The sequence below is a fragment of the Branchiostoma belcheri genome, unplaced genomic scaffold (genome assembly GCF_001625305.1).
Source record: "Branchiostoma belcheri isolate BF01 breed outbred unplaced genomic scaffold, Haploidv18h27 scaffold138, whole genome shotgun sequence".
NCBI lineage: Eukaryota > Metazoa > Chordata > Leptocardii > Amphioxiformes > Branchiostomatidae > Branchiostoma > Branchiostoma belcheri.
The window spans coordinates 507,538-522,186 of NW_017802802.1; the positions used below are offsets into that span (position 1 = coordinate 507,538).

Here is a 14,649-nt window from a genome sequence, read left to right on the forward strand (position 1 = left end):
GGTGCCTAAAGACTGACTTGAAACCTTAACAGTAAGTGATTCACAGTATCTCAGACTATCTAAAATTTCAAATTGTTTTACATTCAAGACGTACAAAACCGTTCTTGTGCAACCAAATATAGTAGTCCTAAAAGTTAAACAGATTCTGAAGCTCTATCTCACAATAGTTTTTTTGCCATTATCATCCATTAAATAAAAAAAAGTACAGATTTGACATGATATACATTGTATATGCCTATCGACTACAGATCAATTAAAGGTCATAACACTTCACAAGATTATCAGAGCTACACCTCTATAACCTGGCAGTCTGTTTCCTCCTGTGCACTGATGATATCGCACACTTCAGAGTTCCAGAATACCAGACACTTGGCCACCGGCCCAACCTTTGATCTCAATGCTACAGGCTGTCCTTCCTCCATGCCAGATGGCTCAGCAACTCTGATATCTGAGATGTGAGTTCAGGAAATGAAACTTTCAGGAGCAAGCCTGTTGCCAACCACTGATACCCCCGGCCAGTAGCAACAGCGTGGGAGACTGTAGCAAAGTATCAAAAGTAGGTGGCCTGGCTGTTTGTTGCCGTGAAAATTCCTCACAGTTCACTTGCTGGCCAGTGTTACAGTAACATTGCGCTGAGTGCAGGCAACTGAGATCAAAGCCTGCCTGGTCTGCACATGAGCATCTCTTTAGGAAAAGTAACAACAAACTTTAAGTGAAGCCAACCATTCCTCTTCTCTACAACTGTTCTTGACATCAAGGTAGTATACAGCACTACAGTCCGTCAATGTTTCCCCTACACGACTTCCAGGCCCACACAAGTGTGTTCTTGAGATAAGTAACAAACTTGAAGAGCCGACCAATCCTCCTCTCCTCTACACCTCAAGGTTGTGTTCCAGACTTTGGTCAACCTAAATGTTTCTGTGCACGGCTGCCTGGCTTGCAGAAGGGTGTGTCTCAGAAGATGAGCTTCAACAAAATCCAAGAAAACAACTCCTTTTGTTCTCTGTAGCTCCCTCAAGACAATGTTTAGTCCTTCAGTCCAGAGTCTTCTTTGCAGCACCAGACTGCCAGGAACAAACAGTCTACCCCACTACATCGTACAGGGACTTTCCTGACACGGACAAACCACAGGAAAGGCCAACTGATCACACACGACGAGGACTGGTGACTGAAGCATCCTGACTGACACATGAGACAGGATATCTGTATAAACTGTCTATCCTGACTCGCCTTGTTGTGATAAAGTTTCCAACTTGTGGAGTGTGTGAGGTATCTGTCATCTGACACTCCCAGCTGCCACGTTTTCGTGCCCTTGCTGTACATTGGGCTGAGACCAAGGCACGTTGTATGCTTGTGGCATGAGCAGGGTCATTCTGGCCATGGGAACCAGGCTACGTTTACTCTACATCTGTTATGGTTACCAGCTACAGTAATGGGTTATTAAAAAAAAATACTGTTGAAGGCAAAAATTCCAACAATTCCGAAATTGGTACACCAGTTAGTCAACACTCCTCATGTTTGTAACTACAGTACCGTTCGCGTTATAGTTACCCTAACGGCCGTTACTAACGCGTTTTTTTTCCGTTACTTTTCCGTTACTTTTCCGTAAGTTTTCCGTAACTTTTGCGTAAGTTTTCCGTTACTTTTCCGTTACTTTTCCGTTAGACTTCTGCATTCATATGCAGGCCGCGGTAACATCACAGAATAATGGGAGGAGTACTAATTTACCTCATGCGGGGCGGGAAATTACCGATACACACCGCTGGAACAGCGGAAGGAACGTTGATCTAGCCTGCCTTTTACTATATTGTAACGTTTAAAACGTTTTACGATCTTTTGTCACTGTTGCCCAGGCAAGCGTTTCTATAGTTTGTCAACTTTGTTTTGCTGTTTTTCTCTGTTAACTTATTTTACCACCGAATAAGCAAACCTAGATGATCTGAAGTTATAAATGCCCCGGTCCGCCGTACATAATAGGTGGCGGGCGTGAGGTAACGTTAGGGATGTGCAAAAACATCGTGGAAAATTCCTATAACACTCGAAAAAAGGCAGCATATTTACACGTGCCCACCAACATTTTTATGGCTAATTATTGACCAGTTTTGGGGAGTTTTGTTATGTCCTTGGAGTTTTGTTTAGAGTGGGACGGAAAGCCGTGCCGCCACTCCGACTCCATGCACTTCCGTGTTACATTACGTTGTATGTGACCAACAAAATTACGCCAAAGGCACCACAAATCCACATGTACATATATTTTTTTCCCGAAAATTCTTTTGAGTACGCATTTCGTCACTAGGATGTTGCTAATTAGTCGTAGAAATAAGGTAGAAACCAGCGTAAATGTGGCTCTCTCGAGATCATTTCGCGCGGGGAAGGGCGCCCCAGCATGCAACGGGCTTCGTTCTAGCCAATCACAGCGCAGGTCATCTAAGGTGAACCAATCAGAGCGTAGCTACTTGCATATTATAATGAGCATGCTGCAGGCCGCGGCCAGGGCGACCGGCCCTGAGTGCACGGGAAATGTGTTTTGCAACTATATTTTTACGAGGATTTTCTGACGTTTGACGCTGACTTTGGCACGATATGATCGCACTACCATGTACACGCTACCGTAGGCGGCAAATGAGTGGTCATTTTTATATAATCGTCGAGAAATTTTGGCGTTATGCACCCGGAAGTGAGCCGATCTCAGTTTGCGTTCCCTCGATTTTTGACAGTTTCCCCCCTCAAAATAAGAAACAAAACTACCGCTATTAAATAGAACCATGTATTACAATTATCATTTCAACATGATAGATCTATTATATATTCCTTTATTAACTATGATATCATCATGGTTGTGGAAAGTCCTCAGCTGGCGAACCGAGTCCTTGCGCCGGGAGTGACGGTACATTTTACCGTGAGTATTAAAGCCGCTAGTACTAGTAAGCCGCGCGCCTTACAAAAATTATAATAATTTTTCTTTTGTGTCAAAAACCGCCGTGAATTTAAGGCATGAGTTTATATTTCTTCTACGGCAGATATTTCTTGTTTCGTCACGTCCCATGACGTCCTGTGAGAGCGGTAGGCCGCCGCTGGTACAAAATGTACAAGACATCGTCTGCCCACTGCTACACTTTGTTGACATACATTGTATTACACAACGTAATTTTCCGCTAGAAATAACTATAGAATAGCATTAAAAGATAGCACAATTCGCTTCACACAGTCGACACATGGATAAACCACAAAGTTATTTTACGAATCACATGTCCACTTGCCTCTGGTGCTGTTATTTTTCAAGGGGCAACATCGCAATGTCTGGTAGCAATGCTGCATTGTGACCCTGAGAACAACTGGGCCATGTGGAGGGTCTGTGATACCCAGCTATTCCTACAATTCTGGGTGGGTGCTAGCAGTATTTAGGCAGGACATTCTGTGCCGATACAAAACCTGGGTTTTCGATGGATGTTTGGTCAACGTTGCATCAGAATTTTGCCTGTCGCAGAAGATATCTTTTCCAACACCACATTTGAAAACTACACATATATACAGGATGTCATCCATAAATATGCAAGTACAACATTGATTGAGACATTCTGCTGAAGTGCTATGCACAATACATTACCGGATTCACCCTAGCGCAGTATGTTTTGCAGATAGGCCAATTGGTGCTAGTAAGTTGATGGGGGGGGGAGGCTATTTCACACGACAGGTTTTCACATTCAGACACTGAGCTATCTGAAACATCTAACTTAATAGAGAATTCATCTTCATGTAGTTGATTGATTTTTTCTGTATATACTACATGGCGGCAGCAGCAGCCGAGTCCAGGGAGCAGAGTCAGTTCCATCCAGTTCAGTTCTGTGAGCCCTGCAGATCCAAAATGGGACTCCTGAGCCAGATGCGAGTGCACATCAGATATTAAAGAAGCCTTCATCGACAACGATGGACAACCAAGATTCTGCTGGGAAGTTTCTACTTCAGGAGAATTCTTCTGGATACGTTTATTTGGTTGGCAGCCAAAACTACCACTCCAGGGGACATGTGGGCTTATGTGCATTAAACTGTTGAGTCTACATACAGGACCTCTGTTTTAATGTTGCACCTAAAGGCCAAACAAATTAGATTTTGTGGATGACATCCTCTGGACTGGCTTTGAACCTGATACTAGAGTGAAGAAACATTCAATGTGTTGCCCAGTAGGCTTACAACACCAAGCATTCATTTTACTGCAACATTTAAACATCTAAACCGCATCTTCTTGGTCAATGTCACTAGAATGAAAAAACTTCCACAAGCACAAAAATAATACCCTAGCATGTCCAGGACAAAAGACAGGGTAGAAAAACAATATTAATGGAAGTTCTGATGCAGTACCAAGTTCAGCAACAATTAGCCTCAAATTTGACCTTGACCTTTGTCTTACAAAGACCCACATGTACATGTATCATCACAATCGATGAAGGCAAGTTATGTTGACCACAAATATGCAGAACACAGACACACACACACACACACACACAAACACATACACACACAGAGAGCAAAACAATACATCAATTTTGTATGGTGGTAACAATGACACATGAAGATATTAGGATATCATTGCTTGGACCCTATCAGACTAAACGACAGAATCTAAGACCTCAGTTTAACATCATATCCCAACAATCACACAGATAATACAATATTTAGTAATAGTCAATTTCATTTGCAATGAAACCATTAAACTGAATATTGTCTGCACATCGGGATCAACCTTTATACCGGACTCAACTTCCAATGCAATTAGGCTAAAAAAGGAACACTTTCTGCAAGGTAATATAATATTCCTGCTTTCCACCCAGACCCATTCAAAATCCATAACCTAATGACTGTACAGGGCTTTCTGATGAAATTATATGTCATTTTCCGCTACCCTCGGTTCCATCATTGTCCATGATTGCTGCCCATGGAAGATGCATGTAGTCCAGACAGCAATGGGCTGCATCGATTCTGGTGCTTAGCTTTTGGCCTTTGCAGCTACGCCATGCATGAGAGAGGAGAGGAACAAAGCCTCGACAACAAAGCAAGGAAACAAGCAGATAATCTACCTACATCAGGGCTTGAAATGCTTTTTTCTGCATACTTACATGTACACCTTCATTAGTATATAAACCCCTGTACATACATGTACATGTGCAGGTTTGTGCAGGTTAGGCCACACCAATTTGTTGGTTCTCGGATTGCCTCTTAATATTTTTCTGACTTGAAAAAAAAGATTCTGGTCCTGAATCAACTCAAATATGCTCATATTTTGCCCCCAACAGTTGAGGATAGTCCTTTTCCTCCTAGTTGTAACAGTTTTTCCATCTATCAATGCAGTGGTTTCATTAAAAAGTTCAAAATTCATTGTTTAGATATTAACCCAGCCTTTTGTGTTGACTTCATGGCTCTTATCGTAGCATTTGGTGCTATAATAGGATGCCTAGACCTGTTTTTATTAAATTTTTTTCGCCCTAGTCGCTTCATATTTTTTCTGAAAAAATCCAAGAACCAACAAATTAAATTGGTGTGGCCTTCGATGCATTTAGATATGAAAAATACCTGCACAGCTCCAATTTGAGCTGCACTAACCTGCAGATGCAGGTGGTGTTTTGAGCCCTGTACTTGCCGGCAAGTATCCAGCTTTTGTGAACTGATAAAATATATACATTATATTTCTTAACACTGGAGCAAATCAGATCTTGGCATACTTAACAACACCTGCGAAGGTTAGGAATGCAGTAAGGCAGGTGGCAGTTCATGATGCAAGGAGAGAAAACAGAGGTACATTGTTATAGTAGTAATTTGTACATGTAGTTTCACAAGTAGGTCCAAAGCTAAGGTTCTTTTACTGCATAAGATTACATGGGCTGAGGTACAGAAAGATACATTTCATGCCATTAAGACATTGTACCCTGACAGTTCCTCACACATTAAGTAAGAGAACCATACTTCTTAGAAATATTTTGTTTTCTCCTCTTACTCTTAGACCATCATGAAGTGCCAATTATGTAGCTTCCAATATTTCCTGCCTTCAACATGCAACATAAACATGTGTAGTTTACTGGCCACTAGTGGGTTGTGATAAATTACATTTTTATGACTTACTGAGTCTGTCTCAATGTGCAACCAAGGAGTACTAGCTGGTTTTAACATGTCTTTAAAATGTGCAACAGTGCAGCCAAGACATGCCAAGGAACTGTGACAATCCATGAAATGCAACAAAACTGTCCAAGTACGTCAACAGACAGAAAGCTCACACACTGCCTTTTCAGTCAAGGTAAAAGATACCAACCATCCTTACACCTACATCAACAAATCATACCAGAACAGTTTACCTGACGCTGCTCCCAGGACGACATGTACTTGTTGGTGATCACTACAAACATACTCAGGGCACCTCGCGTAACCAACGTGTCACCTCGAATCTAACGTCTACAGCCTAAAGCACCCTGACTCCTGTACGGCTGCATTGTGTGAGCAGTATTGCCTGTGACAGCCACCTGAGGCTACCGCCCTGAGAGAGAGACGTATAACGAGCATGCAGTAATGATCTAGAACATCATTGAGCATGCCAGGCTGGGGAAATTGCTGTGGACAGCTCGATCCACGTCTGGTTTGCCCTGAGGCCATGGTTCTCTATGCAATCAGCGTAGGCGCTCATCCTTCCTCCGACAGGTCCCATCCATCTTCTTCCCCTGCTGTTTTTTCCCCTGCATACCTGAGTTGGCTCCTGATTGTATTAAGGCAGGGTGGGGACTTATTTTGGATGCGGGGTTGGTTAACACCATTCTATTGGTGTCGTTTCTGCTCGTGTTAATTCCCATCATCTGATCACATTCTCACCGTCTCCTAGTAAATGAAATGATGCAAAAAGGATAGAAACAATGGTTGAAGACTTCTATGTACTGAGTGTATCTTACTTTCCTATATGATCAAGTCACCCATTGCCAAGGACAGTATTTTTTGTGAGCCCTGGAAGTTTGTATGAAAATAGGATGATTCAATATAGATTCCCAATTTTCGTGATTTTCTTTTGTGCACAGGAGTGGGTCTTATGATCATATCCTGATCTATGAATTATCATGAGATTACTTTACCCTTTTCACTGGTGTTTCAACATTTTTGGTAGTTACTTAGACTTATAAAATGTACATACCTGTACTGTACCTGTACAATACATGAACTTTTGAATAAGAACTTTTCTTAAGCCAAATGTCAGAGTGCCTGCCAGGCCAAGGTTTTCAGTAAGGGTTTCCCGAAGGTGTATAATCTCATAATCTATTGGTGTAGATGTGGTACAATCAAAATACGATGCCGTAAAACCTTTTCACCAATTAATGCATGAGCCTTGAACCAGCCTTGACCCAACTGTAGCTGAGAAAAGAGCAGAGGATGACAAACTGAGTCATCTCTCTCCTGGTATGATGTGGCCATACATCATCACTCAGACCTGGGGGAGGGCTGCTGATTCTAGCTGAAAAGGGAAACCTACAAGCAATGGGAGGACATCTGTCTTTCTAATCAAATATAAGCAATAATGGGATAACTGCATCTTACACTGGCCATCTTAAATCGGGAAAGACATGGGCAAGTTGGCAAATAAAATCAACTCTAATCCTCATATTTCAGCTCAACATAGGTGTATGGTGAAATTTGGTGAGACCATTGAAGGAACGTGCTTCCCTCTAAGCAACAGTTTCTCTATTTCAGGCCTGACCTTCATAGATATTTCAGCTTCCAGACGTATTTGATTTTCAAAATTGCCAATGTCTGTCTCAATTTGAAGCTCCAGGATAATCAGTGGTACTATCCCAGGAAAAGACGGATGTAATCAGAGTTGTCTAGCTTGATGGATGTGTGTGGAACAATGACCCTCCTGGTGGAGCCAAGGGAACAGTCTGGTGCTGTTGAAAATGTTGTTATTTCTATTTAATAAAAAAATCGGAGGCATGAATAGGCTCAAGTGTTAGGATGGCCTTGAGATCTGTTAAGAGATGGCCAGAGTCAAGGTGAGAAAGGAGAAAGATAAACAGAATTTCCAAGTGAAAGAAACTGTTTGCCTAAATCAACAGTGTTTTTCAACTTCTATGCTTACATGACCTTCCTGTCTCTTCCCCCCCCCCAAAAAAAAATAAGTCTGATCGTCAAAATGGATATTAAAAAATAACTTCTACCGGTAGTACCAAACATCTTTGGGTGGAAGTTACAACTTAAACTTGTATTATAATGACTTCAACCAACACAGATGAACTTTCTGGCTAACCCTGAAATAATGCCTACAATAACTTTAACACAGACACATAGATTTGTTGATCTCCTGAAATAAAAAAGAAATACCCTTAATACTACCAACTCAATCTCAATGCAAGAGTCACAATTCTAAATAAGTGGGCAAGACTTCTTGGGCCTATAAAATCCTAAAACCAACCATTACATGTTTCAAATAACAATGAACCATGATTCTTAATCCCGATGCAAGATCCGAGGTAAGAACACATAGTGCGAATTGCAGAAGACAAATGGAACAGCATGTTATAAGGCATCAGGGAGAGTATGATGCATTGATCATATTATAAGCACTGAGAGCCATCAACGTTAACAAATCATTTATCAACAAAGACATATTCTGATGAGCTAGAGGGTATGAAAGTCTTAGCCAGTTTGGAAGACTACAAGGCAAGCAATGGACAAAAAGTGCAGGGATGAAAAATGAAAAAAAAAACTTAAGGTACCCCAAAGCAATTTCAGGGCAATAAAACATGTAGCTTATTTCAAATACTTTACGTATGACGAAAAGGGCCAAGAAATGGCAGCAGTAAATGTCAATATCATTATGCATTTCCTTATTTTTTGTTTTGCCACCCTGAAATTGCATTGGATGCATGTACCTTTACGTGGAGACAAGTACTGTCACAGCAAATGTGAACACAAGAGATCGAAAAGCGTTAACCATCCAGGATAAATAAGTCAGCATATCACATGAAATGCGATCTATAAAATAATTAACAATGGCTCAAGCTTTCAAACCCTGCGTCGATGAGTTGTGGGGAAACTAATGGAATTCTAAATTTTAGATAAAACGGATCAGTAGCAGGAATCAGGCGGAATCAGGCTGGGATACAAATCATGGATTTACCCACCGATGCATTATACTGATGATAAATCATTCATTAAAGTAATCAGGGCTGGTAAGATACATGTGGTGTGACAGGTAAGCCTAGCAGAACAGCACATGCATATGAAATACATGGAGAAAGAGCGATAGGGAGCCGTTAAGGCTGGATGTACAGAGAATAAACAATCCCAGCACGTATGGAACGTAGGAATCTGAGTCAAGCTTTACCAGTTTTCATTTGAGTCAGAGGAATGTTACAAGTAAATTGGTATGTAAAAAGAATCTGATGATGAAATATCTTGTGTAAAATATAATTTAACTTCTGTTGGCAAACCATGCACATTATATGATGCGCTTTTAAAAAAGGAGCCTTCCATAATTCAAAAAGACACAAGTGTGCCAACTGCTTCAAGCAAGATTGTGCAAGGATTTGCCCTAATTTTCAATAGACTGAAGCAATCTTTAGGCAAGCTGTTCAACAGTAATTTTCAATCGTCAGCACCTAAGAAGATTTCAAAAGTTTGTCTTCATGACTTTCTGGCATGGGGAAATTGGATGGCAGAGAATTGTTATTGGGATGAAGAAAATGTACTATGTACTTACACAAGTGTCAGGAGATGGAAGGTCCTAGTGTGATATTGGTACAAGTGAAGATGGCAGAATTTAAGCAAAGGAATATGAGTGTACAGAGTCATGGAGTGAGGAAGAAGCTCCAAGCTAAGAAAATTTCAAGATGGTGCAATCAGGTGCATTTGATACGGATACCGAAGAACTTGATGACTGGCTAATGAAACTGGTTGATAAGAAAGAGACAGAAATAGCGCAGTGGTATAGAAAAGCAATCCCCCCCCCAAAAAAAATTCCAAAATTGCAACTACATAAAAGATATATAATAAGATTTCATAGTATATATACATTCATGCATTCGTAACAAATTGTGGCTATAAGATCTTTAAATTTGATGACAACTCTTCCAACAAAAGTTTTCACTTACCAAACTATACCAAAACAGATACCAACTAGAATGTATGCAAATATAACAGAAGACCAATGCCCAAAGGAAAACTACACCCATGTGAGACCCGTCCACAAACACAGGTGTGAGACCATGAATCCAAGAAATGTAAAAAAAAAATGAATATTACAGTAATGAGGCATTTCCTGTGCACCAAACTAAAAAACAGTCATGCAATCAAGTTAAAGAATATTCAAAAGGACAGATTGAAAGTAGAACAGATGATCAGGTTAGGATCCAGGTTAGGAGTGACATGGAACACCAGGAGCGCCAGGCTGTGCATTTCCACACACCAGCACACACGTGTACGGAAACACACCACAGCCCTTAGGTCCCAGTGCCTCGGGAGGGTTAGCGTCCACGGGATGGATAGTTCCACACAACACGACATACTTGCTGCCAAGGATTCACCTCCACATTTCTCACGGTGGGGTCCGGCGCCGTGGCGGGGAAGTCTGGGAGGGGGGAGTAGCCGCTGGCCCGCTGGTTGATCATGTGTGACAGGGAGCCCAGCTGCCATTGGTCACGATCTGGGAAATGGGACAAATGACAGGTTTACCCAAGAACTGAGCACCTAATATTGGCCATTTCAGATCGATTACGACACAGGAAAGCTACTTTTTCCAGCCAAAACCTGTAAGTTTGTGGCTCCTAAGAACCCTTGGAACAGTCTATAGTAAAATGAATTCATTCCTCACACACAGTTGTCCCTCAGTAAAATATCTGAAGCCACATAGAACTTATATTCCACCTGTCACCTGTGTGTGCGAGATGTCGGTTAGCTTGAGGAATCCACTCTATTATAAACCCTAAGAACACTCCCCACCTTTGAATGAAGAGTCCAACACCGGGGCAGGTTTCGAGGCGAGGAAGATCTTCTTGGCGTGTTTCCCGAGCGCTCCCTTCTCGCCCGCAGGAGACACGAGCTGGCGTATAAACCGCGCCCGATCCCGGATGTCATAGTTCTGGTCGTACTTTGCCAGGTTCAGCACATACTGACATAACAGCTTGGTCTGAAAAACAGGCAGGCAGGACTAACTTATTAGAAATTCTACGACAGTCACTGTTTCACTTCACTTCATTTAAGTTTTCAGGCAAGACAACTAAAGTTGAACACAATTTCAGCCAAATTAGAAGCTAGTACTAGGATGTAATTTTGAACCCACCACAAGAAAGGTTTAATTGTACATGTACTTTTCCATCGTTTTTTTTACCTGTTTAGGGTTGGTGATGCAGAGTTTGGCTGCCAAGTTGAGGATCTGCAGCTTGACGATGTCCTCCTGTAGTGACAGAAAAAAAAATTATTGTATGCCATTCAGATTGTACCTACTCAAGTTTGAAATTACCTTACATTACCACACAAAACACCAACTGTACATGTACATGTACTAACAGAGCACTTCTCCCTGCAGTACAAAAATGAACCACTAGTTGGCACTGCAGAGTGCACAGGTGTACCAACATACACGTAACACACAGGTTATGTGATTCTCAAGCCGAGGTACAAATAAAACAACTTCCCCAAGAATGTAGTGGGTGAGCATGTACCTCATTGATGAAGTTCTTGGCCATCTTCCTCAGGAGATCGGGTGCGATCTTGGGGACACGATCCGAGTACTCTCCTACCATCCACAGGATACTGGCTCGGGCCATTGGCACCTACAATGAGTTCTAGCTTCAGTTTATTCTAATCCACAATTTGTTAATGTACTGGAGATGTTTGTTCCGCTGCAAACAATATACACATCAGATTATTGTACATGTATGCTGTACACCCATGTGACAGTGGATTAGTCGGGGGGAAATAGGTTATTCCTCACTCTACAGACAGAGGGTAACAAAGGCAGCATAAGTGTAAAGGCTGTTCCTGCAGTACCTCCAATCATTACTAGAAGGCACTGTTGGAATGTTCATAGGGGTGCAGAGTAAAAGTGGCCTTTTATTATGGCACAAAAAATATGTAGAAAGTTGTATGCTACCCACCGTGATGGTGTCTGCCAGTTTGGCCATGTGCTGGATGATCTCAGAGTGGGAGTCTGGCTGCATCTGGAGCAGCTTCTTAATGACGACCACACTCTCAGCTACTACATACTCTGCCAGAAAAAAACATACATGGTTACACGGTTAGTCAGAATGCATTGGATTGATAATGTCCCAGATTTCTGTATTTTGTTTGCATTAAAAAATATTCTCTCAAAACGATATTAATACTAACACCACCTTGCCAGGTTGGCACTAAGGTGGCACTGGGTTCGAATCCCTGGCAAGCCCCAGTGTTGTGCCCTTGGGAAAGGCCCTTATTTCCTCACTGGTCAGTGAAGAAAACAGGAACCTAGCTTTGGTTAGGGATGTCCTCTCGAATAGGATATAAAGTGGTGGTGGGTTCTTTAACATGCTGAATGTGTGGCTCTCCTCTAACACGGGACCTCCATTTAACGTTCTAACGGATAGCAGCACTCACCATTCCTGTTGGACAGCAGGCCCACCAGCCCATTCAGACATGTCTCCGTCACCTCTGAGATGGAGCTGGCACATCGCCCAATCGCCTGGATGGTCGCCGCCACAAAATCCTTGTCTGAGCTGGTCACATACGTCTGTAGGACATGTCAATCAAACTCTCTGACTTACTCATATTACTGCAGTTCCTTTAATCATGGGTAGAGGGCATTACAGGCACATTGTAGAATACATGTTAGTATGGAATACATGTTGTTTTCCAAAGAATGACAGTGTGTCCATACAAACCTACCTGAAACTCTCTGAGGATGGTCGAGATGCTGGTTTCTGTGGCCAGGTTGGTGAGAATTTCCAGCTGAAGTGAAAGAAAAACATAACTTTGTAGACACCAATTTACATGTACATTTGTACATGGTTTTGAAAGAAGGAAAGTTTACTGTACCTACAATCAAGTTTACTGTATAATATTACCCATTGTACATTTTGACATGCTCACTACAACGCATGTTTGATATTGGTGACAAAAAAAAAACAGAGTTTCCAGCTGCCCTACCTTCAGCGTCCTGACGTGGATGGGGTCGCTGGGTCGCACAAAGAAGCTCTTCAGGTACGGCTCAAACATTCCCTACAAACAGGAAACGCCTTGTTACTGAGTGAAACTTCAGGCATATGACAGATCTACCCCAAGTACATCATGACCCTGTAACTGGACCATTCCGTGTAAAAATTCAAGCAAGGAGGCCAGGAAAATACATCAAAATAAAACGTTGGGGGGTCAAAAACAATTCGGTACATGGGGAGTTGGTGTTATACAAAGTCATGTAAATACATGGGGGAGGCTTCAGTGGAATCTTAACAGTGGGAGGGTATACATGTACATGACTTGTACAGCATTGGTAAGATCCCACAGGGTTCACTATATTGGGGAGGGTATAGGCGACCACATGTTTTCGTTTCTCCAAAATGTTCCAAGCAGCTCATACACATTAGATGATTGATGTATGTCATGTCAAACCTATAGAAATTTTCAATTCTTACTATTTAAGAAAATATCATTTCTATTGCATTCATTGAAAAACAAGAAAAAAGGATAATCAAGCCATAGCCAATCAAAGAATGTAATTACAATCAGAAAAGCTTTTCCTGAGATAGATGATTCATCCATTCCTTGATCCCACTGATGCAAAACAATGACACATACTCACTTCACCACAGTGCCTTACCCAACCTTACAGCCAAGAGGAGCTTTTGGCGCCCCAGCCAACAAAACCTAGCCTGAAAACTCCCGCACGCCACGAGCCTGGGACTGTACAAAGCGGGATTGAACAGGGGAAAACGGCACAAGAACAGCACAAGAAAAAGCCGAGAAAAAGTAGCGTCTTGTCCTCACCCTTACCTTCCGGATGGTTGTCAGGGTGGCGACATTACTGAGGACCACGTGCTGGATCTCTCTGTGGAATAAGACATACCAAACATTTTAAATTACATTTGTGTCATGACATGCATCCAAAAAGCAGTTTTACAGACTATGTGTTTTTAAAATAATTGTCATGAAAAAGCCATTCAGCCAAAGGGCTGAGATAGATTCTTTAAATCAGAAGCTGAGTTACCTACACTTCAGCATATAAAGATTTATTTTAATATATTGGGGAAATTCACACTAGCTCTTATCAACAAGTACAATGAATGATGAGGTGTAGACCATGGTTTAACATCCCGTCCTAAGAACTGCAATCTTTTCCAGTAGCCTGCATAAAGTGTGTCAGCAACACAACTCACCCGGCATTCACTTCTTGGCCATAGGCAGGATCACCACTGGATTATATATGTACGTTACTAATATCCTACCTGTGACTCCTGAGCAGTCTGACCAGAGCCTTGGCCACCAGTCCTACCTCACTCTTGGGTGCAATGTGGTGATACAGCTGGGCTACTGCCATCACAACCTGTCAATACATACATGTACATTGTAGGTCACAGTAGTTATAAAGTCCTTTCGCAGCCAGGCAGGATGTACGGTGCCTGTGCAACTATGTCGTGCATTTCACCCCGG

The 14,649-nt window shown here is 42.0% G+C and overlaps 1 protein-coding gene across 4 annotated transcripts in view; it reads right to left on the reverse strand.

Moving 5' to 3' along the window:
- The window catches only part of LOC109464389 (AP-3 complex subunit beta-2-like), a 47,794-nt gene that overhangs the window by 9,710 nt on the left and 23,435 nt on the right, over positions 1-14,649 (reverse strand). Inside the window, exons 9-18 of one of the 4 annotated variants that reach the window (XM_019761340.1) lie at positions 14,445-14,542; positions 13,993-14,047; positions 13,150-13,221; positions 12,889-12,951; positions 12,601-12,733; positions 12,123-12,232; positions 11,688-11,798; positions 11,354-11,419; positions 10,966-11,152; positions 10,551-10,669 (exon numbers count right to left, since the gene is read on the reverse strand). In XM_019761340.1, the coding sequence (XP_019616899.1) occupies positions 10,551-10,669; positions 10,966-11,152; positions 11,354-11,419; positions 11,688-11,798; positions 12,123-12,232; positions 12,601-12,733; positions 12,889-12,951; positions 13,150-13,221; positions 13,993-14,047; positions 14,445-14,542 (1,014 nt within the window). Of the gene's footprint in view, positions 1-10,532; positions 10,670-10,965; positions 11,153-11,353; positions 11,420-11,687; positions 11,799-12,122; positions 12,233-12,600; positions 12,734-12,888; positions 12,952-13,149; positions 13,222-13,986; positions 14,048-14,444; positions 14,543-14,649 lie in introns of all 4 variants that reach the window. The other 3 variants (XM_019761338.1, XM_019761339.1, XM_019761337.1) reach the window with 3 other exon arrangements.